Source organism: Mesoplodon mirus, assembly GCF_964341445.2.
Source record: "Mesoplodon mirus genome assembly, chromosome: 4".
Lineage (NCBI taxonomy): Eukaryota > Metazoa > Chordata > Mammalia > Artiodactyla > Ziphiidae > Mesoplodon > Mesoplodon mirus.
Window position 1 is genome coordinate 103,959,636 of NC_138979.1, and position 26,437 is coordinate 103,986,072.

A 26,437-nucleotide genomic window follows, 5' to 3' on the forward strand; every position below is an offset into this window, starting at 1 on the left:
CCGCAGGGGCGCCCCACGCCACGCGCCAGGAGCGCGCCTGCGAGCTGAGGCCCCTGCTCCCAACTGTGAGAAGCCGCTGGGACGCGCGCCCGGCAGGGGTCCCCACACCTAGAGCCGCGAGCGCGCGTACGTGCAGGCGGCGGGGTCTGCCCCGCGGGGCACTCGGACCCGGACTCCAAGGTCGCTGGGACTCCAGTGGCCGAATGGAGGCAGAGGCTGTTGGGTGGTCGGGGCCGTGACACACCGGCCCCGGGTGAGGGGATAGCTCCCATCTGCCACAGCTGCTTTTCTCGCGGCCTCGTGTCGAACCCATAGGACGGACAGCTTGGGCTTCTACTGCAAGCGGCGTCCGCACCGCCGGGTCTCCTTCCCGCTTGCGCCGCGGTCTGGGGACACGATGGAGGGGAGAGGTGGCATCAGAAGCCCCAGAACGCAAGGAAGGACGTCCTCGGGAAGGACGTCGGCTTGCCCCGCCCCCCTTCCCTCCACCACGTTTATTGGGCGTTAACTAAGTGCTAGGCGGAGGAGGACACTAGTAGCTTCCAGGATGGTGGTGGAGGTGGGGGAGGCTCACAAGTAACAACAGTACAGCGTGGTGGGTGCCGCCCTAGGGGAAGCCTAGGTGCTCCCAAACCCGAGTGGGAAGGGGCAATCAGGGAAGGCTTCCTGGAGGAGGTGGCCTTTGAGTGCTGAAGGGTGAAGAGTAGTTCTCCAAGGAAAAATCGGTGGAGATAGACCAGTGCATTCCAGGAGAGGTGAATGTGTTTATGGCTGAGCAAGATGTGGTCTCCACATGAACTTAGTGAAGCAGGGTCATCAACAGCTAAAAGAGAGAGAAAAAAAGTGATATTCTGAAGACGGTTATCAGGTAGTCAGTCATCATGAAAGAGATCAGAACATGGTTGGACTTCTTTACACTTATTTTCTGGTTTGGTACTGTTTTTAATGTTTTAATTACTCTCCGTGGTGGTGGGGAGATCAGGCCTCACAATCTTTCTGAGCCCGCTGGGGCAGTGGCGAGGTGGAGGCCTTCAGAGCCACTGAGGGCTGGGAGTGGGAGGATGCTTTCAGACTGACCATCAGTAAAGAGGGAGTGTGTTGGGGGCTGGAGAGAATAGCAGCAGAAAGTTTGGACCAAAAGGCAGCTGTCTTTCTCTGGACGGTTCTCCAGGCCAGCCCCAGCGCCCACTGGAACCTCGATGTGGTGACTGAGTTTCTTGACCCCCAAGGTGGAGGCTGCCGGGAGTCTCTGGGCCAAGTCATGCCCTCTGCCAGCACTCGGGCTGTTCTCCTGTGACTTTCCACCCCCATTTCACCACACTGCCCCTTGCATCCCAACCCCTGCCACTCTGCCCCAACAGTCTCTCCTGCGAGGCCTAGTGGCCTGTACTCTCACTGACAACAGCATTTATCGAACCCTTATTGAGGAAAGGAACACTTTAACAGGCTCCTGACAGATCTTATATTAAAGATGGGGAACTTGGGCTCAGAAGAGTTAACCAGCTCAGCCCTAGGTAGTTAAGTGGCAGAGCTGGGATATGAACCCTGCACTGACCCTGCTTGCCTTGTGGCTTTTAGGTCCTCCCTCCAGCCCAGGGCACAGTCTGGAAGCCCTAGATGTGCCTGTGTTCCACTGGCTAAGCCCCTATTCAGGGCCAAGAAACTCTGGCACTGAGGCTGGCCTGGGGAAACTTACAGAGAAGGCAGGCTGCCCCTCTGCCCCCCCCCCCCCGCCTTAGTGCTGCTGTTCCCTCCAACCCTCTGACACTCTCCTCCCCAAGGCAGTTCAGCTGCCGCTTTGGTCAGGGAAGTCACGCAAAAAAAAAATCTGAGCTGGAGGTCCATGGCTTCCCCATTCCTGGACACCACTACCCAGGACACCCAAGGAAAGTCAGCTCCTTCACTCCCCCAACTCCAGAAAAAGTCGATGGACCCTGCACCCCTCTCGCCTTTGCATCCCTCCACCTGAGGCAGTCACAGCAAGTGGCTGCCTCACAGCAGGGAACCCTGGGAGATAACTGGACTAGGCTGTCCTCTGCTCAGTATCTCTGCTCTCTAGCTCCCAGGGAGCCCACTGCTTCCAAAAATCAGGCAGCTGGGGACTTCCCTGGTGGTGCAGTGGTTAAGAATCTGCCTGCCAATGCAGGGGACATGGGTTCGACCCCTGGTCCGGGAAGATCCCACATGCCACGGAGCAACTAAGCCCATGCGCCACAACTACTGAGCCTGCACTCTAGAGCCCGTGAGCCACAACCATTGAAGCCCTCACGCCTAGAGCCCATGCTCTGTGACAAGAGAAGGCACCGCAATGAGAAGCCCGTGCCCAGCAATGAAGACCCAACGCAGCCAAAAATAAATAAATTAATTAATTAAATAAACAAAAATCAGGCGGCTGGAGTGATAGGGAGCTTAAGAAAACCTCATGAGACGCAGTTGCTGGGTGAGCCCCAGGGACCCACCTCTCCCAACACCAAAGGCAGGCTTGGACTGGCCTTGTACCATTGTGATTGCCACCTCCACCTTCCCATCTCTAAAGGAGAGTTGATCCAGGATCTTGCTTCCTAGCTAACACATGGTCAGAAAGGTTTGAGACACAGCCTCATGCAGTGTTGGTGGTGAGCCTCACAGATCTCCCCAGCTTGGGCCGTGAGGGAAGGGCATCAGTATTTCCTCCATAGGCACACTCAGAGCCCCTGGGCTCCCCCTTCACACTCATGACAGGCTGAAAACAGATTAACAAAGGAATTGTGGCTTAGCCAACTGAAAGCTGGAAGGACCAGACTCTCCCCAGTGTTAGGCAGTGTTATCAGGGGCCCACCTGGTTCTGTTAAAGCTTGGTGATATTTTATCTTCCAAAGTAGGAAGTAAACCAGGCCAGTTGGAGGTTGCCTTGGCTCTAGTCAACCACTGTCTCAGAGAGGCTTCTGGGGAACCAGGTGGCTGAAGACTTGACAACAGCCACTTTCACTTCGGGGGTGCAGGGCTAAGAGTAGGGGAAGAAGAGAAACCAAGCGAAAGAGAGACTCTCTTGGACTTTTAAAGCATGACTTTGAGAGTTGCCACTCAGGATGCAGTCCTTGGACTAAATCTGATTCCCTTGTTAAAACAGGGCATAAAGTTTATTTACAAGTATCTGTACAGTTTGAGTGACAGGTCAGGACTTCACAGAAACAAAACAAACGCATTCTTTTTGAAGGCAAGTTGCAGGCAGTAGACTTTCCCTGCACCTGTCAGAAGCAAGACAAACAGACCTATACATCATGAGCTAGGCATATGGACATTGGCCTTTTTGCTTCTTGGAAGGAAGTGAAAAATGTAGAAAGCTGCCTTAGGTGCCGCGCCCTTCAATACTGAAACCACATGGTGGGGTCAGGGTGGAGCAGTGGGCTGCTGCTGCGATTCCCCAGCACAAGAAATACCCTGAACCACCAAGAAGCGCAGCTGGTGGGATAAAGCCAATGCCTGGACCAGATCTCAGTTCAGAGGCCCTGCCTCAGCTGAGACTGCAGACAAGTCCTCAGTCTTGACTCCAATCACCAAGTAGGCTACTCAGGTGACAAGGTAACATTCTGTCTTCTTTGGTTGGCTTTGCTCCCTGCCGTGTTTTGGTGTCTCAGAATGAAAGTTTCATTAGCTGCATGTGGGGAGGTAGTGGCAAAATGGCTACAGTGTGATGTAGTTTTAATAAAAATTTTATTACACAGCCATAATGTAACCGACACTTCTCCAAATCCAAATGATACTAAATACAGATCTACATGGTGGATCAGAATGACTCCAGCAAATTATATGGATTCTATAATTTCATGTCTTTTAAAACCAGAAGAAAAAAAAGTCCAAGTTTGTCACTATAGGAGAGGTCCCAGCAGCTTCCAGGACTCTGCTGGAGTCCAGGCAATGTTTAACAGTCTGTGATTCCACATTTACACAATAGTCTATAAAGAGTTTCGGTCAATGGACTATTCAAGTATATATGATTTTAATGAGTCCATCACCACTCCTTTGCCCAACCAAACTGTGTCACAGCCACCACATAGCTGTGTTACAGTCATATTTATCAATTTTACAGACACAATTCTTTTTAAAAACCATCGATTGCTGCTTTTTTCTTTTTTTTAAATAAAAAAAGTGTAAACTAAGTTAAAGCAACACTGAGGCTCTACTAAACCCGGAAGAGTTACCAAGTTCATTTTTATGTTTAAAAACAACTTAACTTCATGATGTCCCATCATCCCACTTTCTTATAGAAAGTAGGGTGAAGAAATACAAAGTGGGGCTTTGAGATGCCTCTCCCTCTTGTGGGAATCAGCAGCTCTCAGCTGTTCCTTTATCTTAGTTCTTGTTTTATATAGTCAGCTGTACTTTGTTCTGAAAAGATCTGTTAAATGCCACTTTTATTTACACTTGGAGCTTTACACCTGAGAATGATTATCAAGCAGTCAGCTTATCTCTTTGCAAACATTTCATAAAGACATACATACTTCTTTGCTGGCTTCACCCTAGCTGCACAACAATATATATGCTTACCATATATATATGTATACACACACACAAAACTGCACATGCTTGTAACATTTGCAACCTAAATCTTTGTGTTCGTTCTCTCCACATTCATGTTGAATACTTTCTCTTAAAAAACAGAACAAAGTATCATTCTTGCTGAAATGGCAAAACAGAATCACTAAGAAGAGACAAGTGCATGGGGTGGGGAATAGACACACTCTACATTCAGCCAGGAAGCTGTGGTCTATACACATGGGCTGAGCAAGACACCTGCACTGCCCTCCCTGGTACCTGGCTGTGGGCTTCCCTCCCACCTGCCAGGACACAGCCGACAGGGCAGGGGCCAAACTGGGGAGATTTCTCCAAGGTAGGGAGGTGATGGGGAAGAGGAGGTGGGGGAGGGGAAGTTACACAGCTACAGCAGTCAGGCCTGTTTAGTAAGAAGAATCACATTTAATGAGTTTCTTTCTTGCAGTTTCAGATGCTCAAGTACAGCTGAAAAAAATCTGAAACAGCTATAGACCCATGACAGACTGATACAAAGAGTACTGCATTTTAAAAAAATGATTAAAAAATCCACACACTTACAGACACATACACACATACACACTCTCTCTCAAATAGACCCCCCTCCCTCCCCAAAAATGTACACTTTTTGGAAACTAAACTGGTTTTGAAAATCCTTCTTCCGCAGAGATGGGAAGAAGAGAAAGATGAGGAGAGAGGAAGGAGGACTGCAGGTGCCCAGTCCCCACTCCCTCCAGAGGGTCCGGTGCCAAATGTGCAATGGTTGGGTCCAAGGCAGTCCATAGAGGAGGCTGCCCGGTGCTGCTGCTATCACCGCCAGGGGCTCCAGCAAGAATCCCAGCTCCACGGTAACACTGAATGCGTGCAGAGTGGCCAATGAACTGTGCTGGTTTAAAAAAAAAAAAAAGGCAAACACAAATCTAAAGACATGGATAAAGCCCAAGAGAGCCCAGGTTCACACTGGGTGGGGCCTGGGGGGTTTGTGGAAGATGTCGCAGACAAGGGAAGTCTATACAGCAAATGGTTTATATTACAGATGAATGGCAGTTTAGAGTCTCTTCCCAGTTCTACTGCTGCTCCAGCCCAGTGAGGGCAAATCAAAGGAAAAGAGGAAAGGTGGGACACCGTGATGGGGCATGCAGGGTCAGAAGCAGCAGGCTGGGTGCGCTCAAATAAGCCCTCGTCGTTTTTTGTAGTCTTCCAAGTTCAGAGATCTCCTTGGAGCTCCATCCTTGGCTGGCGGAGCCTTGGAGGTGATGGCCAAAGCCTTTGACTCTATGGGAAAGAAGAGGCAAATCGGCATCTGAGGTCCTTTGGTCTTGTGCTTCACTCCTTCAGGTAGCCTTCCTTACTGTCCCTGTTCCCTCTCAAAACAGACCTGCAGCCTGTCTTACTCTGGTCTCCATAAATACTGGTAAGCAGACACCCCCATTTCTTCCCTAAAATCAGGCCTCCTTGCTGGCTGAGAGCCATGGAGCCACGTGGTTCTTACTCATCGCCAATCTGCACCTTCACCTACCTGAGCTGGGAACTTGTAAATCAATCTTCACGTCGAAATCATGTACTTTGAACAAGTCTTCTGAGAGGTCACTGGCTGACTTAGAATTCAAATCTTTATCCTTTCCCTGACCCTGCAATGTGAAGAGAAAAAGTAATTACAAAAGTATAAATGCAAGTGGACTTCAAGAAGCAGCGACCACTAATGGTAAAGGCTCCTGCTCGAGTTCATTAGATCTTCCTACTAAGGCCCTTTTCTGATTCCTTCTCTCAGAGGGAGGACAAGAGAGGCCACAAAGAAGTTTCTTTTCTGAGCCTGAAAGAGGAGAGGGAAGGGAAGGCTCATGTCTGTGGTGTGAGGGAGAAAGGGTGGGCTTAAGACAACAAGCCACCTCTGACCCAAGATTTTAGGAATTCCTGGAACAGTTTGGGCTCCTCAGGAAAAGGCAGAAAATGGCTTCTAAACGGGCAGTTCCTCTTGGTTTAACATTTTAGTTTTCAAAGAGCTTTCACTTTTAAAACTGCCTCATCCTTACACGTCAACTACTCCTTCTAATTGTCCTATGAGTTAAATAAGCAGGGTATATATATTACCCCCGCTTTACGTATGAGAAAATGTGGATTAGAGGGCTAGAGGTCAGTTGCCTAAAGCCGTAGTCAAGGACTTCATTCAGTAGTGGTGTTGGGTTTAGAATTTAGGTCATCTGACCAGAATTCAGTAATTGTTTATTACATTTGTAAATAATGAGGATGGAGAAAGGACTGCAAGTGGGACGCCATGTTCCTCCAGGTGGGGACAATCAAACCCGACCCAGGAAGTGCCTGCTCTGGTGTCCGGACCAGTGGCCGAGCTCCAGTAGTATACTTGCCTTGCTCATTTCCTTTGGAGCATCTGGTAACACTCCAGAACCGTATTTTGCGTTCAGCTGGGCCAATATGGCAGCTTGAACAGCCGGGTCTCTGGACTGAGAGAGAGTGCAAGTTATTTTAGAGATTGTTCAACACTCACACAGCCCTACCACCAGCTTCTGTCCCACCTACCACCACTATCACAGGCACCACAGTGGGCCCATCAGCAGATCAGTGGGGTTTTCCTCCAGGATGCAAAAAGGGGAAATTAAAAGCTTTGAAGCCCAGCCCAGACGGGCCCTAGCTAGGCGCTTCAGCCTACACATTCCTCACCTCTGCTGCACTGGTAAACCTGCCCTGGCATAGGCGGTTAGTCCATAGGTTTCTACAAATCCATGCCAGGTTTTCACTACCTGTATGTCCTACAGTAAGATAAAAAAAGGAAGTATCCAGACCCAAGAGTTTGAGGCAAGCAAATCCCACTAAGACAATATTATTTTTAACTTCTTTATTAATCTCCTAATGGAATTCATTTTATGTCCCAGAATCTAGGTCCTGACTAAAAACGTCCTCTTTAGGCACTCACATTAGAAACGATGGTAGGTTTACACTGTCGCCTGGTAAAAGGATCCATCTGTTGGTTTTTCATGTTGTGACTTTCAGCCTGAAACAAAGAGCGTGTATTACAGAACTGCATCTCCTGCCCCCCACCTCTCATTCATCATAAGCTTACATATAAATAACAGTCTGCAAGGTCCTGAAAAAAGTCAAAGGCTGTCTATCATCCTTTTCCCTTTAAGAACACCAGAGCAGATTATGGGGGCAACAACCAAAAGAAAAAGACTGGAAATTGATAAAAATGAATATGCATGGAGTAGAATCTAAAGATGGGGAGGGATAAGACAGGGCAGAAGACTGCTGCTTTTTATTATAAATTAATAACTTATGTGGTTGTATGTGTGCCTACAGAGAAACTATGTGTGTGTTAAGTGTACACGTTACTTCAATAATTGAAAGAAAAACTCAAGCAAGATACAGAAAAGATTACATATTGTTTTATTAATTAAAATTATTTTCAGTGATCCAGATAAAGTTGTCTTACTCACCACAAGGGCCTTCTCAGACTCCACAATGTTCCACTCCCGGTTCCGCTGGTTGATGTAACTGTGGGGTGAGTAAGAGGCATGAGTCAGTGGGCTGTGAAAGGAGGGAGGGGACCACTGAGACCTCACCCCGGAGATAACGTGGAGCCACTGGAGCACAGTGCGTACAAGGCCACAGGCTCGCCTGATAATTGTGGACCAAGGATCTGTAACACACCTGATTGCAGATATGTTCTTGGTCCGCTGGCGGTCCAGGGCCTCTGCTCGTTCCTCCAGCTCATTCAGCTGGTCTTGGATTTGTTTGGCCTTGTCCTGATCCCCCAGGTCCTCGGCCATGGCCTGCACATAGAGAGACACGTGAGATTTTGGCTATGACTGGCTCTATATTAAGTGTCCCATTACTTCCAGCACAGGCAAGATACCTCACATGATGAACAAATGACAGGAGGTGTGAAAGAGTACTGAAAACAAACACCATAGAACCCAGGCCCCACATGGCTAACTCAGCCTAACAAGGCTCACCCCACCCTGATGTGAAGAATGGAAAACCACCCACCGCAGCTGGGCTTGGCAATATCATTCGTCTGTTCAGGCCCAGTGCTGATACTACCCTGGGGTCTATCTTATTACACATGAAACTAAAGTGACTAGAAAGTGAGGAAAATGGAACAAGCAAGATCAGTTTCAATTTATAGAAAGGAAAACAGCCAAAGGATGCTGCCCAGGTGCCAAGAAAGCACTGTTGCTTACATTTGAGCCCAGCATTTTCTCCCAATCCTGCCACTACTAACTTGACAGACGGTGAACAAGTTTGATTTCCACATCTCCTTTCAGGACAGGGAGAGAGGTTCAACCACAAGTCCTCACCTTTTCCTTTAGGAGCTGCGTTTTCTTCATAGCATAGTTGGGTGGGGCTTTCCTGAATCTTTCTTTCTCTTTTACAATCTGTAACAGAGAGGAGACACCAGCAGTGAGGTATTTCTACATTAGTTTTGTAGGCAAGATAGGTGAGCCCATTGTGGGGGTAAGCAGCTAGGTAAACAGGGGCTGCTCTTCCTGTAAGAATGCCATGCCCCACAGAGAGAGCGAGTTCATTCCAAGGGATACTATGCTGCTTCCGGGGTCATGGAGATTCTTCTGGGATAGTGGGAAGAAACATGCACCAATAAACAGCAGCAGCCCAAGGACCTTGTACTGTCAGGCTAGCCACTGTCCAAGCGAACAGAGATCAAAGAATTTTACCAAAATGTTGTGGAAAAAGAAAACTCTTGAAGGACCAAGTCTAGAAGAAGAATACAGATCCCTGAACCCTGAATACAATTCCTTAGTCTATGACTTCAAGTGAGAATGTATGGAGAAAATCTTGATGAACTATAAATAATATGGTAGCGATATTAGTATTCCCTCTTCCTCATGCAACAGTAGCAGAGCCAAAAATGTCAAGATACAGGAAAGAAAAGAAAGGCATGATCTTCTCTAACACTGGTTCTTGATGAGCCTCCGGACTCTGGGGTACCAGGTTTCTTACCTCTTCAATGTCCTGGTCATTGAATTTATAATTAAGAGCTTCTTTAATAGATAATTCCTTCTTATTGATTTCATCTAGAGTGGGCAACTGCATGCCAGCAGAGAACATCTGGACCAAAACATGATAAAAGGTTATTTATGATAAAGGGTTTTGGAAAGAGGCCCTCTCAGTGTTTTCATCAACAACTGCCAGGGAGGTGCTGTCTGTCCACTTACCGCTTCTTTCCACTTCATGAATTCGCTTTCAGTGAACTCCTGGTTCGAGACAAACTCTAGGCGGAACACTCGCTGGTCACTGCCGTGCCTACACGAAAAAGAGCAGCTTCAGGAATGGGTACGTTGACTGCAGCACCAGAAGAGCAACCCCACCAGACTGTACACCACCTGTCTCTGTGGGTTTCCATCCTAGCTACCCTTTAGAATCATCTAGGAATATTTACAAAACTTCTAGTGCCAAAGCACCACTCTAGATCAACTGAATCAGAATCTCTGGGAGTAGGAACCAGGCACTGAAATTGCACAAACAAAAAACCCCTCCCAGCTTGTTCTAACGGGCAGCAGGGATTAAGAATCAAAGTGAGCCCCGGAAACAAGTGGATTTGGCCAGTGCTTCCAAAGTCCATTTACAATAAAATCCATCACAGTCAACTGGCATCAAGAATATGAAATATTACATAGATATCTGAATGACAAGGAAGCTCTATCCCTAGAGAGGAAGAACACTGCCGTTCTACTGACTCCTGTGCTGGTCACGTGAGTCAGTGCCACCCTCCCAGAGATAGTCACTCTCAGCACGTCATGGCTGCTGCCCACCCCAACTGGCTCTTTTCAAACAGTCCAGGAGAAATGATGGGAATGGGAGAAGGGAACAGAGAGACCAGAGAGGCCAAATAAGGTCATGGCAGAGCCTTGTCTATGACCCACTATTTGCAGTCACCTGGCAAGCTACTTCTATTCCTTCCCATATAGGGCCTTTAGAATTTTCAGTCTCCAAGAGGATAGGGATTTGTGTGTGTATTTTGTTCTTGCTTCTATCCTGATGCCTAGAACTGTGGCATGTAGCCAGCATTCAGTCAATATCATGTTATTGAAGCAGAAACCAAGTCCAAAAAGGTAACCTGGCTTGTGAAAGATCAAGTTAGTTAGTGATGGAGCCAGGACCAGAAGCAAGCCTCCTGACCATGCTCCCGAGGAATGCCTGCAGGATTCTGGGAGGAGGGGGTCTCGCAATCTGACATTTTCCTTCTATGTGTCCCACCACTCCATAGCCCTGACTTCCCCCTATGAGAGAGATATATCCTTCTTTCCCTATAGGCAAAGTCAGAATACAAGTTTCCCTCCAAGTCCCCTGTGGGGATAACACAAACAGTATTACTGTAACAAGAAACATCACACTGGGAGTGAATAACAGCCCCAACAGGCAGTGCCTGTTTGCAGTGGGAGCAGAAGCTGCCACGGAAGCACCTCTCCTACCGTAGCTGTAGCCCTTTGTTTGTTCTGGTGCCACCAAGCTGGTAAACTTTGGCGGTTTCCACTACACCCGTGATTTCAGCAACCTAAGTGAGGACAGAGACACCAATCACAACAGACTCTTGCAGAGCTCTCCACCCCACCGTCTGGCTCCATCTGCATAAATGCAGATGAGTGACCCCGCACTGAGAGAAGCCCACAGCTGCCAGGTGTTCTGGGCACTTTTCTCAGGCTTAGAACTCAGACAGCCAGGCACCTGTGCCCAGAGTTAAGCAAGCGCCAGGCGAGGAGGCAGTTAGCCTGGTGGGGCGTTGGAAGCTTCCCCTCCAACTTAATTCTACCTTACTAAGGGGTGCACCTGGATTTCAGAGGTCAGTTTTATCAATCAAGTGTGAAGACCATGAGGTCTGTTTCTGTTGCCAAGGTTTCTGGGACATGGCAGGGCCCCTGGCCCTCACAGAAGGAGGCAAAACACATGTTAAAACCAAACAACCGGGCTTCCCTGGTGGCGCAGTGGTTGAGAGTCCGCCTGCCGATGCAGGGGACACGGGTTTGCGTTCGCGCCCCGGTCCGGGAAGATTCCGCGTGCCGCGGAGCAGCTGGGCCCTTGAGCCGTGGCCACTGAGCCTACGCGTCCGGCTGCAACGGGAGAGGCCACAACAGTGAGAGGCCCGCGTACCGCAAAAAAAAAAAAACAAAAAACCAAACAACCCAGAACAAAACAAACAAAAACAAAAAGAAAAAAAATCATCAAACAGCTATGTTCTAGTTATCTAGACCATAGAAGCAGAGCTGGAACTCACAAAATAATCTCTATTAGGTTGGAGGGATTTTTAAAAATAATTTATTTATTTATTTATTTATTTTTGGCTGCATCAGGTCTTTGTTGCTGCGTGCGGTCTTTTCCTAGTTGCAGCGAGTGGGGTCTACTCTTCGTTGAGGTGCGAGGGCTTCTCACTGTGATTGCTTCTCTTTGTTGTGGAGCACGGGCTTCAGTAGTTGCGGTAGTGCACAGGCTTAGTTGCTCCGCAGCATGTGGGATCTTCCCGGACTAGGGCTTGAACCCATGTCCCCTCCATTGGCAGGCAGATTCTTTTTTTTTTTTTTTTTTTAAATTAATTTTTGGCTGCATTGGGTCTTCGTTGCTGCACACGGCTTTTCTCTAGTTGCGGAGAGCAGGGGCTACTCTTCATTGTGGTGTGCAGGCTGCTCACTGTGGTGGCTTCTCTTGTAGTGGAGCACGGGCTCTAGGCACACGGGCTTCTGTAGTTGTGGCTCGCAGGCTCAGTAGTTGTGGCTCGCAGGCTCTAGAATGCAGGCTCAGTAGTTGCGGCACACGGGCTTAGTTGCTCCATGGCGTGCGGAATCTTCCCGGACCAGGGCTCGAACTCATGTCCCCCATGCTGGCAGGCGGATTCTTAACCACTGTGCCACCAGGGAAGTCCCTGTTTGTCATTTTTCAAACCTCAATATAACTCCCTGTTCCAGAAGTCACTTAGTATGTAACATGGAAATTTTTCATTTATTTATTTTTCAAATGAACGTATCTTCCAGATTACATAACTCTTGAAAAATACTTTGTAAGTGTCTGCCTTCTCACATCTACATGGAAGGAGGATAGAGAAAATTGTTCTAAATCTAAACCCTTGGGCTCCAAGTACTCCTCCTGGCAGCAGGTCACAACAGATCTCTGGTTGGCTCAGACTGTCACTGTTCTAAGGGCATCTCAACTGGAGTCTATTTACCCATCAAATGGGAAAAGTGACAAATTTGTTCAGTAGTTCCTACTCCCAGCTAAGAATCATTATATTTAAAACATGGACAATTGTCCAAGGAAAGAAATACTAACCCGGTAAACTGGTTTGCTGTTGTGGTTTCCAATGCCAATCCGTACAAAACATCCTGTGACAGTTTTAGCAAAGAAGGGCATGTGACACCAACGTTCCAGCTTATGCCGTGATAATCGAACCCGATTCAGTTCCTCCGGTAAGGAGACCGGTTGTGATTTTGGAGGGATCTCTTCTTTCCTGTGAGGAACATAGGACACTGGGAAAAATGTGCATCATAAAAACAGATCAAGGTAAATAAATAATACCAACTTCTTAAAACTTAACCGAAGTGTGGGTGATTTCACACAGTAGGAGAAACAAATGAAGCAACAGGAAAGTGGGAATAGAATCCTATTCCTAACCAGTAGTGTGAACTGTCTCAAATGAGGCTGCCATCCCAGATAACCTATCAGACTAGGAAAACTAATGGAAGCTCCTGGCCAATCTGAGGGTGACATGAAGGCAGCTCCTACCCGCCTGGCCCTGATGAAGTGTGCAGGGGTACAGGCTAAGAGCCAACAGCAGAAGTATATGTCTGGACTGATGTGCTGGGGAACCCAGCTCAGCAATTCAGGGTATGGAACCAAACCAACGTTCGTCACCCGAACAGGGGAAATTTGGAAACTACACTAAGCCTTTCCCCAAAGAACCCACCTATCCTGACTACTAGACCAAAATGTACACAGCTTACTCCTCTTCTTCATCAGATGACGACGTTCGGGATGAGCGGTCTGACTTTTCACTGGACTTGTCATCTTCCTCCTCCTCCTCATCGTCAGAGTACACCTCACTGGTCTTTAATGGCTGTTTCTTGGCGAGAAGCTCAGCTTAAAAAAAAGAGGAAATGTTTACCTAGATTCTCTCAATAAGAAGCTGAAACATCTTTCATCCCTGAAAAAGAACTGGAACATGGAAAAGGACTCAACAGACAGCTCCATCCTCTCTGGCCTGGTTTGTGATTACTTGTGTTAACAAGCGCGTTGGGCTTCCCTGGTGGCGCAGTGGTTGAGAGTCCGCCTGCCGATGCAGGGGACAGGGGTTCATGCCCAGGTTCAGGAGGATCCCGCATGCCGCAGAGCGGCTGGGCCCGTGAGCCATGGCCGCTGGGCCTGCGCGTCCGGAGCCTGCGCTCCGCAAGGGGAGAGGCCACAACAGTGAGAGGCCCGCATACCGCAAAAACAAACAAACAAGTGCGTTAAGCAGAAAGTTTAAGTCACACCGAACGTCAAGCCGCAGTAGACAAAAAAAAAAAGGGCTGGAAGACTGTCACTAAGTGGGCAAAAAGGGTCACCAACTCTACTGACAGTTGTCTTTTATTTCTCTCAAGGCACTTGAAGATTGGCAGGAAAATTGGGGAAAAACTTAAGATGTCTTCAGAGAGTCTTTCAGGAAAAACTTACTTTGAGTTTACAGTACTATCTGTAATAGCAGGAGACTGAAAACAACCCAAATGTCCACAAAGGGGAGTGGCTGAATCACCTCTAGCACATCCACCCAATGAACTACGCTGCAGCTGTAAAAAAGGAAAGAGCCGAGCCTTACACTGCATCCTGAGTCAGAAAATGTTTTAAATGAACACATAAATATTTTTAGGATAGGCTTTATATGGTCACTGTATCAACTACTCAACTCTGCTACTGCAGACAGAAAGTAGTCACAATTATGAAAAAATGGGCATCATTGTATTCCAATAAAATTATTTACAAAAACAGGTAGTCTACTAACCATTGCTCAACATAAAAACTAAGGAGTTATCTTTAGAATATATAGTTAAGTGAAAAAAGCAAGGTAGAGAGAAGTGTGTATAATGCACTAACATTAATCTAAGATGGAAGGTGAATCTGTGTCCTTTTGTTTAAAAAATAAAAAGGAAGGATATAAAAAAATTTTTTTAAGTGGTCGTCTACTATGGGAGGGAGGCAAGGGGTGAAAGAGAAGGCTATAGATGCTAAATTTCTCTGAATATACCTTGCTTAGTAGATTTGACTTTGGAACCTTGCATCATGTATAATCATAGAACAGAAAAATAAGTCATCTCTACAGATCACAAGCAAAATAAAATAAAGTACTCATTTGATGGCACAACCACACAAAAAACAACTATAACAAGTGTTTTGTGTTGGTTTTTTTTTTTTTGACTGTGGGGCTTGCAAGATCTCATTCCCCTGGTCAGGGATTAAACCCAGGCCACGGCAGTTAAAGCGCTGAATCCTAACCACTAGACAACCAGGGAACTCCCAACAAGTGACTTTAAAACATAGTCATTCAAAAGACAGACATACAGACCAATGAAATAAAGAGCCCAGAAATAAACCCTTGCATATATGGTAAGATGATTTCCAACAAGGGTGTCAAGACCAATCAATAGGGAAATGCCAGTCATTTCAAAAACTTGTGCTGGGGTGGGGGGACTTCCCTTGTGGTGCAGTGGTTAAGAATCTGCCTGCCAATGCAGGGGACACGGGTTCAATCCCTGGTCCGGGAAGATCCCACATGCCATGGAGCAACTAAGCCCGTGCACCACAACTACTGAGCCTGTGCTCTAGAGCCTGTGAGCCACAACTACTGAGCCTGCGCGCCACAACTACTAAAGCCCGCGCACCTAGAGCCCGTGCTCCGCAACAAGAGAAGCCACCGCAATGAGAAGTCCATGCACTGCAATGAAGAGTAGCCCCCGCTTGCCACAACTAGAGAAAGCCCGCACACAGCAACAAAGACCCAGTGCAGCCAAAAATAAATAAATTTATAAAAAACAAAAGAAAAACAAACTTGTGCTGTGGTACTTCCTTGCTGGTCCAGTGCTATGACTCCATGCTCCCAATGCAGGGGCCCCGGGTTTGATCCCTAGTCAGGGAACTAGATCCCACATGCCTCAACTAAGAAGTCTGCATGCCGCAACTAAAGATCTCTCATGCTGCAACGAAGATCCTGTGTGCCGCAACTAAGACCCAATGCAGCCAAATAAATAAATAAATATTAAAAAACAAAACAAACAAACAAAAATAACCAAAAAAACCCAAAAACAAACTTGTGCTGGGAAAACTGGATATCCCATGTGCCAAAAAAAAAAAAAAAAAAAGTGGACTCTAACCTTACACCATATACAAAAATTAATTCAAATGGATCAAAGATCTTTTCTTTTGGTTGCGCCGGGTCTTAGTTGTGGCACATGGGATCTTCGTTGCCACGTGCAGGACCTTCGTTGTGGCATACGGGATCTAGTTCCCTGACCAGGGATCAAATCCGGGTTCCCAACATTGGGAGCGTGGAGTCTTAACTACTGGACCACCAGGGAAGTCCCTGGATCAAAGACCTAAATGTAAGAGCTAAAACTATCAAACTCTTCAAAGGAAACAGGGGAAAGCTTTATGACACTGGATTTAGCAATGACTTATTGGATGTGACACCGAAAGTACAGGCAACAAAAGAAAAGTGAAGGTAAATAGTACTTCATCAAAATTAACTTATACATCAAATGACACTATTAAAGAGTGAACAGACAACCTATGGGAGAATGGGAGAAAATATTTGTAAACCGTGTCCCTGATAAAGAATATTCAAAATAATTTAAAAAGTCTTACAACTCAACAACAAGAACCAAAGAACTTGATTAAAACATGGGCAAAGGACTTGACTAGACATTTCATCAAAGAAGATATCCAAATGGCCAAAAAGCATACAAAAAGATACTCAGCATCACCAGTCATTAGGAAAATGCAAATCAAAACCACAACAAGATACCACTTTATACCCACTGAAATGGTTATAATCATAAGACAATGACAAGTGTTAGTGAGGATGTGGAAAGAGTGGAACCCTTATACATTGCTGCTGGGAATGCAAAATGGTTAAGCCTCTTGGAAAACAGCCTGGCAGTTTCTCAAAAGGTCAAACACAGGGCTTTCCGGGTGGTGCAGTGGTTGAGAGTCCGCCTGCCGATGCTGGGGACACGGGTTCGTGCCCCGGTCTGGGAAGATCCCACATGCCGTGGAGCGGCTGGGTCCGTGAGCCATGGCCGCTGAGCCTGCGTGTCTGGAGCCTGTGCTCCGCAACGGGAGGCCACAACAGTGAGAGGCCCGTGTACCGCAAAAAAAAAAAAAAAAAAAAAAAAAAAAGTCAAACACAGAGTTACCATATGCTTTAACAATTCCACTATAAATGCTCAGAGCAGCATTATTCATAACAGTCAAAAAGTGGAAACAACCCAGTGTCCCTCAAGAGGTGAACGGATAAATAAAATGTGTATATCCATACAATGGAATATTATTCAGACATAAAAGGAAGAAGTATTGTTACGTGCTACAACATGGATGAACCTAGAAAGCATGCTACGTGAAAGAAGCCAGACACAAGAGATCATATATTGTATGAGTCCATTTATATGAAATGCCCAGAATAGGCAAGTCTATAGTGACAGAAAGTAGACCAGTGGTTGCCTAGGGCTGGGAGATAACAGGTCTGTAGCGGGGTGACAGTTAAGGGATATAGGGTTTCTTTCTAGGGTAATGAAACATCTTAAAACTCATTGAGTTTTACTACATAGCTGTGAATATACTACAAGCCATTGCCTTGTATACTTTAAATGAGTAAACAGTATGGTACCTTAATTATACCTTAAGAAAGTTGCTATAAGTCAAAACAAAACAAAAAAACTTGGTATCCTATTTTTGAAACAGACATACCAGTATGAGGCTCAAAATAAATTTATTCTTAAAAAAAAAATCCTAGCTGTGGACACTGAAAAGACTTAGAAATAATAACCAACCCAGTTGCACTCCTGCGTCTAGACTATGGTGTCTAAATACAATTTCTCATGAGAAAAAAAAAACCCCACCCCAAACCAAAAAAAAACCAGGGCTTCTTAGAGAAATGGCTGATTCCAAATCCAGAAAGCAAGAAAGCTATTAAAGACTACTGGGGTTTCACATCAAAAGGACTCAGGCTACAAAAAAAAAAAAAAAAAAAAAAGGACACAGGCTACAACTGCTTGAAGATAAGACAATTTGAGTCTCAACAATAATAATAATAATAATTGCAATGGAGTAAAAACATAAAGTATGGGGACTTCCCTGGTGGCACAGTGGTTAAGAATCCACCTGCCAATGCAGGGGACTCGGGTTTGAGCTCTGGCCTGGGAAGATCCCACATGCCGAGGAGCAACTAAGCCCGTGCGCCACAACTACTGAGCCTGCAAGCCACAACTACTGAGCTCGCGCGCCTAGAGCCTGTGCTCCGCAACAAGAGAAGCCACCGCAATGAGAAGCCCACGCACTGCAACGAAGAGTAGCTCCTGCTCACCACAACTAGAGAAAGCCTGCACGCAGCAAAGAAGACCCAATGCAGCCAAAAATAAATTTATAAAAATAAATTTATATTTAAAAAACCTATAAAGTATGTTAGAATCCATGAGTTCACAGGGATATTCAAAATAAACAAATTTCACTGGTTATCTTTGGAGTTTGCCAAGGAACTATCTCATTCTTTTGAAAACTAGTAAATAAAAGGGGGAAAAAAGGCAATAATTTACTCTGCCTTTCCTATACAAAATGTCCCTGGTGGTAACTGAATAGCTGATGAGAAGTTTCTCTTTCCAGAAGCACACCAGATAATAAATGAAGAAAGAATGATAGATTAGAATATCACCATTTTGTGGCTTAAAGACTTAAATATAAGACATGACACCATAAAACTCCTAGAAGAGAACACAGGCAAAATATTCTCTGACATAAATCGTACCAGTGTTTTCTTAGGTCAGTATCCCATGGAGGCAATAGAAATAAAAGCAGGGACTTCCCTGGTGGTTCAGTGGTTAAAAATCCACCTTCCAGTGCAGGGTATGTGGGTTTGATCCCTGGTCAGGGAACTAAGATCCCACATGCCACCAGGCAACTAAGTCCACATGCTGCAACTACTGAGCCTACATGCCACAGCTAGAGAGCCTGTGTGCTGCAAATACAGAGCCCACACACCACAACCAGAGAGAAGCCCACGCGCCACAACGAAAGATCCTGTGTGCCACAACTAAGACCTGATGCAGCCAAAAATAAATAAACAAATAAATAATTTTTAAAAAGGGAAGAAATAAAAGCAAAAATAAACACATGGGACCTAATCAGACTTACAAGCTTTTGCACAGCCAAGGAAACCATAAATAAAATGAAAAGACAACCTACAGACTGGGAGAAAATATTTGTTACTATTTTTTAGGTGTAGTAATGGTACTGTAGTTATGTTTAAAATAGGAGTCCTTATCTTTTAGAGACACATATTGAAATATTTATGGTTGAAATATGATGATGCTGGGATTTACTTCAAAATAACCCAAAGGAAGAGGGCAGTGTAGATTTAATGAGACTGGCTATGAGTTGACTGCTGAAGTTGGAGGATGGGTTCATGGAGTTTCATTATACTATTCTCTGTATGTGTTTGGTACTGCCTATACTAGAGAGCTAAAAAGGGGGAAAAATAAAAATTGGCATCAGGAAGTTAAATCATATGATCAAAGACGCAAAGTAGACGCAAACACATTTTCCCCACCTACCTGTTCTGTTCTTCCGTTTTTCTCGCTCTGCTTTTAGCTCCTCCATGGCTTGAGATTTCTTATCTAGTTTCTCATCCCGTTTGGAACGTCGTTCCTTGTTATGGGATGTTACCTGGGAAGGGAAAAATATGTAGGATGGCTCTTTTTACCAACAGCTGATGATAACATTCTCTATATCTAAAAATCATTCAGTTCTCCAATGTGAATCTATATTGGTTGCAGAAATTGAAATTTGCTTAAGAGGAGAGAGCATCCTCTTGTGGACAAAGAGGATAGAGCAGTAAAGTCAGTCCCTGTCTTACCTGCCTAATAAACAGAAAGCCTAAGAAGTATAAGAATAAATACTTTCTGGAAGGACTCCCTAGATCACAGCTAATATATGTTAATACTGTCAACAAAGCTTTTTGTGATAAATGCAGAGATGACTAATTTTCCCAGCTACATTTATTACCAAGTCCAGGATGACATACACCTGAGTAAACATCATAACCAATTCAGCTACCTGGGACAGGAAGTTTACAAACTTTCCCTTAAGGAGTGCTCACACACCAATGAGCTGCTTTTTACATGCAGACTTGAGTAGAATTCCCATGGAGTTAAACAGCACAGCTAATGGTGAAATGATATGTCCAGAGATTAATGAAACCTATAAGACGAAGACAGTACATAAATAGTCTTGCACTAACTGACCTAGGCTGATTAATATAAACCCATCTTTTATATAAACACACATACACACTCAAAATAGAGGTTTTATTCTTTGGATAACGAGGGCTATTGAATCTCCTACCTGAGATTCTTGAATCTGTGTCAGTTTCTTCTTTTCCTGCTCCTCTTCTTGCTTTTTCTTTTTTTCTTTCTTTTCTTTCTTTTTGGCTGTTTTCAGTTTTTTCCTGATTTCAAATCTGTTTAAAATATATTTGTTTGGTTTTTAAGTGGCAATGAAATATTTGTAGACTGATTTCTATTACATAGGAGAAAGGAATTAAGTGCGGGGAAGGAGTTAATAAATGTTTTGGTTTCCTGTAAGAAACTCCAATGTATCTTATAAGTACATTAGAAATACTGAATATAAATACACCAAAAGTACTTGAAAGCATTAAGGTGGACTAGACTTAAAATGAGAGAATACTGAGGATACTGTTGTATCCTGTTGGTAACGCATTGCTCTTCCTCAACTTCACATAATGGAAGAAAACAGTTGATTCTTGGGTCCACTCCAATGGTGTCCCATTAGAAACATAATGAAGCCACAGAGAGCCACTGTCACATTTTTAAGGTGGTCAAGACACAGGCTGTATTTTAAAAACACCACTCTCCATCTTTCTTCATTAGGAAAAATGCCTCCCTCAGCTCCACCCCAGCAAACATGTGAATAAATATGCTATTCTCTTAAACAAATGCAATCTAGGCTTTCTCCCTCTAACAAAAAGCAGGCTTTTATGAAACAAAACTATTTTTGTGTGTGTGAATTTAAGGAACTTTATGGAAGGAATAAAGGAATATAATAAATATTAAACTCTTTTCATAACGTTCTAAAATAACCCCAATTATGAAATTTTTTACTTAATTCTTAATAGGGTCAATATACAAAAGTTAACTGTATTTCTATATACTTGCAATGAATAATCCAAAAACGAAACAAAGAAAACAATTCCATTTCCAGTAGCATCCAAAAGATTACAATATTTAGTAATAAATTTAACAAAACAAGTGCTAGTCTTTCACACCCAAAACTAAAGGACTGTTGAAAGAAATTAAATAATACCTAAGTAAGTAGAAAGATATCACATTCATGGATTAAAAGACTTAATATTAGATGGCAATACTTCCAAATTTGATAAACAGATTCAACACAATTCCTATAAAAATCCCAGCTGCTTCTTTTGCTGTTGCAGAAATTGATAAGCTGACACTAAAATTCCTATGGGAATGCAGAGGGCCCCATATAGCCAAAACAATTTTGAAGAAGAACAAAGGTGGAGGACTTAACACTTCCCAAGTTAAAAATTGACTATATAGCTACAGTAATCAAAACAGTATGGTATTGGCATAACCATAAACATGATGATCAATGGAACAGAATACAGTCAACAAATAAATCCATATATCCATGAACAACTGATTTTCAACAATGGTGCCAAGACTGGGGAAAGAACAGTCTCTGCAACAAGTGGTACTGGGACAACTGGATAGCTACATGCCAAAGAATAAAGTTGGACTCTTACCTCACACCATGTACAAAAAATGATCTCAAAATGGATCAATGAGGGGGGAGAGGGATAAATTAGGAGGTTGGGATTAACATATACACACTACTATACATAAAATAGATAATCAACAAGGGCCTACTGTATAGTACAGGGAACTCTACTCAATACTCTGTAACAACCTGTATGGGAAAAGAATCTGAAAAAGAATAGATATATGTACATGTATAACTGAATCACTTTGCTGTACACTTGAAACTAACACAACATTGTAAATCAACTATACTCCAATATAAAATTAAAAAAAATGGATCAATGATCTAAACATAAGACCTACAACTATAAAACTCTTACAAGAAAACATCCAGGTAAATACTCATGAATGTGGATTTGGTAAGATTCTTAGATACCAAAAGCTGCAGCAAGAAAAGAAAAAATTTATTGTGCATAAAAATTTTTTAATTTTGTGCATTAAACAATACTTGACAGTGAAAAATACAACCTACAGAATGGGAGAAAATATTTGCAAATCATGTTATCTGATAAGGGTCTAGTAACCAGAACATATAAAGAACTCTTATAACTCAACAACAAAAAGACAAATAACCCAATTTAAAAATGCGCAAAGCACTTGAACAGACATTTCTCCACCAAGGATTTGAAAAGATTCTAAACATCATGAGTCAACAGGAAAATGCAAATCAAAACCACAATAAGACACTTCACATTCACCAGATAGCTATTATCAAAAAAAGAAAAAATAACAAGTGTTGGCAAGAATGTGGACAAACTGGAACTCTTATACGTTGCTGGTGGGAATGTAAAATGGTACAGCTGTTAGGGAAAACAGTTTGGTGGTTTCTCAAAAAGTTAAACATAAAATTACCATATGACTCAGCAATTCCACTCCTATGTATATACCCCAAAGAATTGAAAATAGATACTCAAATATTTGTACATGAATGTTCATAGTAGCACTATTCACAACAGCAAAGATATCAAAACAGATTAATAAATAAAATGTGGTATATACACATAATGGAATATTATTCAGCCATAAAAAGGAATGAAGTATTGATACATGCTGCATGAATGAACTTCAAATATATGTTAAATGAAAGAAGGAGGCACAAAAGACTACATATTTATGATTCCATTTATATAAAATGCCCAGAAATAGGCAAATCTATAGAGACAGAAAGTAAGTTAGTGGCTTCCTAAGGCTAGGAGCAATAGAGGGAACTGAGTACCAATAAGTACAGGGTTTTTTTCTGGGGTGATGATAATGTTCTGAAATTAACTGTAGTGATGGCTACACAACTTTATGAATATATAAAAAACCACTGAACCACTTTCAACCACTTTCAATGGGTAGATTCTATGGTGTGTAAACTACATCTCAATAAAGTTATTTTTAAGTTAATACCTGAGGTGCTCAGAAAACTGGACAGCTACATGTAAAAAAGAATGAAATTAGAACATTTTCTAACACCATATCCAAAAATAAACTCAAAATGGATTAAAGACCTAAATGTAAGACCAGAAACTATGAAACTCTTAGAGGAAAAGAAAGGCAGAACACTCTTTGACATAAATCGCAGCAATATTTTTTTGGATGTCTCCTAAAGCAAAGGAAATAAAAGTAAAAATAAACAAATGGGGGCCTCCCTGGTGGCGCAGTGGTTGAGAGTCCGCCTGCCGATGCAGGGGATACGGGTTCGTGCCCCGGTCTGGGAGGATCCCATGTGCCGCGGAGCGGCTGGGCCCGTGAGCCATGGCCGCTGGGCCTGCGCGTCCGGAGCCTGTGCTCCGCAACGGGGGAGGCCGCGACAGTGAGAGGCCCGCATACCGCAAAAAGAAAAAAAAAAAAAAAAAAAAAAAAAAAACAAATGGGACCTAATTAAACTTAAAAGCTTTTGCATAGCAAAGGAAACTATCAACAAAACAAAAAGACAACCTACTGAATGGGAGAAAATATTTGCAAATGATATGACCAATACACAGTTAATATCAAATATATATATATATAAACAGCTCATACAACCCAACATCAAAAAAACAAACAACCTGATTAAAAAATGGGCAGAAGACCTGAAGAGACATTTTTCCAAAGAGGAAATGCAGATGGCCCACAGGTACATGAAAAGATCTCAACATTGCTAATCATCAGGGAAATGCAAGTCAAAACCACAATGAGATATTACCTCACACCTGTCAGAATGGCCATCATCAAAAAGAACACAAATAACAAATGTTGGTGAGGATGTGAAGAAAATTAACTGGCGCAGCCACTGTGGAAAAGAGTACAGAGGTTTCTCTAAAAATAGAGACTTCTCTGGTGGTCCAGTGGTAAAGAATCCGCCTTACAATGCAGGGGACGCAGGTTCGATTCCTGGTCAGGGAACTAAGATCCTACATGCTGCGGGGCAACTAAGCCTGCACGCCACAACTACTGAGCCCGCATGCCTCAACTAGACCCCGTGTGCCGCAAACTACAGAGCCCCCGTGCCCTGGAGCCTGCATGCCACAACTAGAGAGGAGTCCGCGCACCACAATGAAAGATCCAGCGTGCCTCAACGAAGATCCCGCATGCCTCAACTAAGACCCGATGCAGCCAAAAATAAATAAAATAAAATAAATAATAATAATAAAAACTAAGAATAGGGACTTCCCTGGTGGTTCAGTGGGTACGACTCTGAGCTCCCAATGCAGGGGGCCTGGGTTCAATTCCTGGTCAGGGAACTAGATCCCACATGCATGCCACAACTAAGAGTTCGCATGCCACAACTAAACCCCGTGTGCCGCAACTAAGGCCTGGTGCAGCCTAAATAAATAAATAATAAATAAATATTTGCAAATGAAGCAACTGACAAAGGACTAATCTCCAAAATTTACAACCAGCTCACGCAGCTCAATATCAAAAAAACAAACAACCCAATCCAAAAATGGGCAGAAGACCTAAATAGACATTTCTCCAAAGAAGATATACAGATTGCCAACAGACACATGAAAGGATGCTCAACATCATTAATCATTAGAGAAATGCAAATCAAAACTACAATGAGATATCATCTCACACCAGTCAGAATGGCCATGATCAAAAAATCTACAAACAATAAATGCTGGAGAGGGTGTGGAGAAAAGGGAACCCTCTTGCACTGTTGGTGGGAATGTAAATTGATACAGCCACTATGGAGAACAATATGGAGGCTCCTTAAAAAACTAAAAATAGAACTACCATATGACCCAGCAATCCCACTACTGGGCATATACCCTGAGAAAAGAGTCATGTACCAAAATGTTCATTGCATCTCTATTTACAATAGCCAGGACATGGAAGCAACCTAAGTGTCCATCAACAGATGAATCGATAAAGAAGATGTGGCACACATATACAATGGAATATTACACAGCCATAAAAAGGAACGAAACTGGGTTATTTGTAGTGAGGTGGATGGACCTAGAGACTGTCATACAGAGTTAAGTACGTCAGAAAGAGAAAAGCAAATACCATATGCTAACACATACATATGGAATCTGAAAAAAAAAAAAAGGTCATGAAGAACCTAGGGGCAAGACAGGAATAAAGATGCAGACCTACTAGAGAATGGACTTGAGGATACGGGGAGGGGGAAAGGTAAGCTGGGACGAAGTGAGAAAGTGGCATGGACACATATACACTACTAAACGTAAAACAGATAGCTAGTGGGAAGCAGCCGCATAGCACAGGGAGATCAGCTCAGTGCTTTGTGACCACCTAGAGGGGTGGGATAGGGAAGGTGGGAGGGAGGGAGACGCAAGAGGGAAGAGATATGGGGACATATGTATATGTATAACTGATTCAATGTGTTATAAAGCATAAACTAACACACCACTGTAAAGCAATTATACTCCAATAAAGATGTTAAAAAAAAGAAACCAAAAGATAATAATAATAATAAATAAATATTTTTAAAAATATTTAAAAAAAAATAAAAACCTAAAAATAGAACTACCATATGACCCAGCAATTCCACTCCTGGGTATATACCTGAAAAACACAAAAATGCTAATTTGAAAAGATACATACATCGCCATGTTCACAGCAGTATTATTTACAATTGCCAAAATATGGAATGAATGGATAAAGATGTGGTGTATATACATACAATAGAATACTACTCAGTCATAAAAAAGAATGAAACTTTGCCATTTACAACAACATGGATGAACTCGGAGGAGATTATGCTAAGTGAAGTAAGTCAGACACAGAAAGACAAACACTGTATGCTATCACTTATATGTGAAATCTAAAAAATACAACAAACTAGTGAATATAACAAAAAAGAAACAGATTCATAGATATAGAGAACAAACGAGTGCTTACCAGTGGGGAGAGGGAAGCAGGGAGGGGCAATATAGGGGTAGGGGATTAGGAGGTACAAACTATTATGTATAAAATAAGCTAAAGGATATATTGTACTACACAGGGAATATAGCCAATATTTTATAATAACTATAAGTGGAGTATAACCTTTAAAAACTGTGAATCACTAAATTATGCATCTGTAACTTATATAGTATTGTATATCAACTATACTTCAATTTTAGAAAAGTTAACAGCTTATATTTACATTATGTTCTTATATGTATTATCTCACTGAGGACTTATAACAATCCCCAACGAGGAAGCTGAGGCAGGAGGAGGGTAAGTGACTAATTCAGATAACCTGGCCAGTGAGTCTGACTTGAGCCTAGATTTTCTTTCTTCTTCTTCTTTTTTTTAAAAAAATATTTATTTATTTGGCTGCATTGGGTCTTAGTTGCAGCACACGGGATCTTCGTTGTGGCATGTGGGATGTTTCCTTGTGGCACACGGGCTCAGTAGCTGTGGCAGCAGGC

The 26,437-nt window shown here is 43.5% G+C and overlaps 1 protein-coding gene across 1 annotated transcript in view; it reads right to left on the reverse strand.

The window, feature by feature from the left end:
• Nucleotides 1-3,674: 3,674 nt before the first annotated feature.
• The window catches only part of RTF1 (RTF1 homolog, Paf1/RNA polymerase II complex component), a gene marked incomplete at its 5' end in the record, with an annotated part of 50,004 nt that continues 27,241 nt past the window's right edge, over nt 3,675-26,437 (reverse strand). The window contains 14 exons of the mRNA XM_082618911.1: nt 3,675-5,805; nt 6,050-6,161; nt 6,897-6,992; nt 7,463-7,540; nt 7,983-8,040; nt 8,197-8,318; nt 8,847-8,924; nt 9,508-9,615; nt 9,723-9,810; nt 10,980-11,062; nt 12,826-13,003; nt 13,497-13,632; nt 19,347-19,458; nt 20,137-20,251. Coding sequence (XP_082475037.1) covers nt 5,699-5,805; nt 6,050-6,161; nt 6,897-6,992; nt 7,463-7,540; nt 7,983-8,040; nt 8,197-8,318; nt 8,847-8,924; nt 9,508-9,615; nt 9,723-9,810; nt 10,980-11,062; nt 12,826-13,003; nt 13,497-13,632; nt 19,347-19,458; nt 20,137-20,251 — 1,471 coding nt within the window. The 3' untranslated portion in view covers nt 3,675-5,698. The remainder of the gene's footprint in view (nt 5,806-6,049; nt 6,162-6,896; nt 6,993-7,462; nt 7,541-7,982; nt 8,041-8,196; nt 8,319-8,846; nt 8,925-9,507; nt 9,616-9,722; nt 9,811-10,979; nt 11,063-12,825; nt 13,004-13,496; nt 13,633-19,346; nt 19,459-20,136; nt 20,252-26,437) is intronic.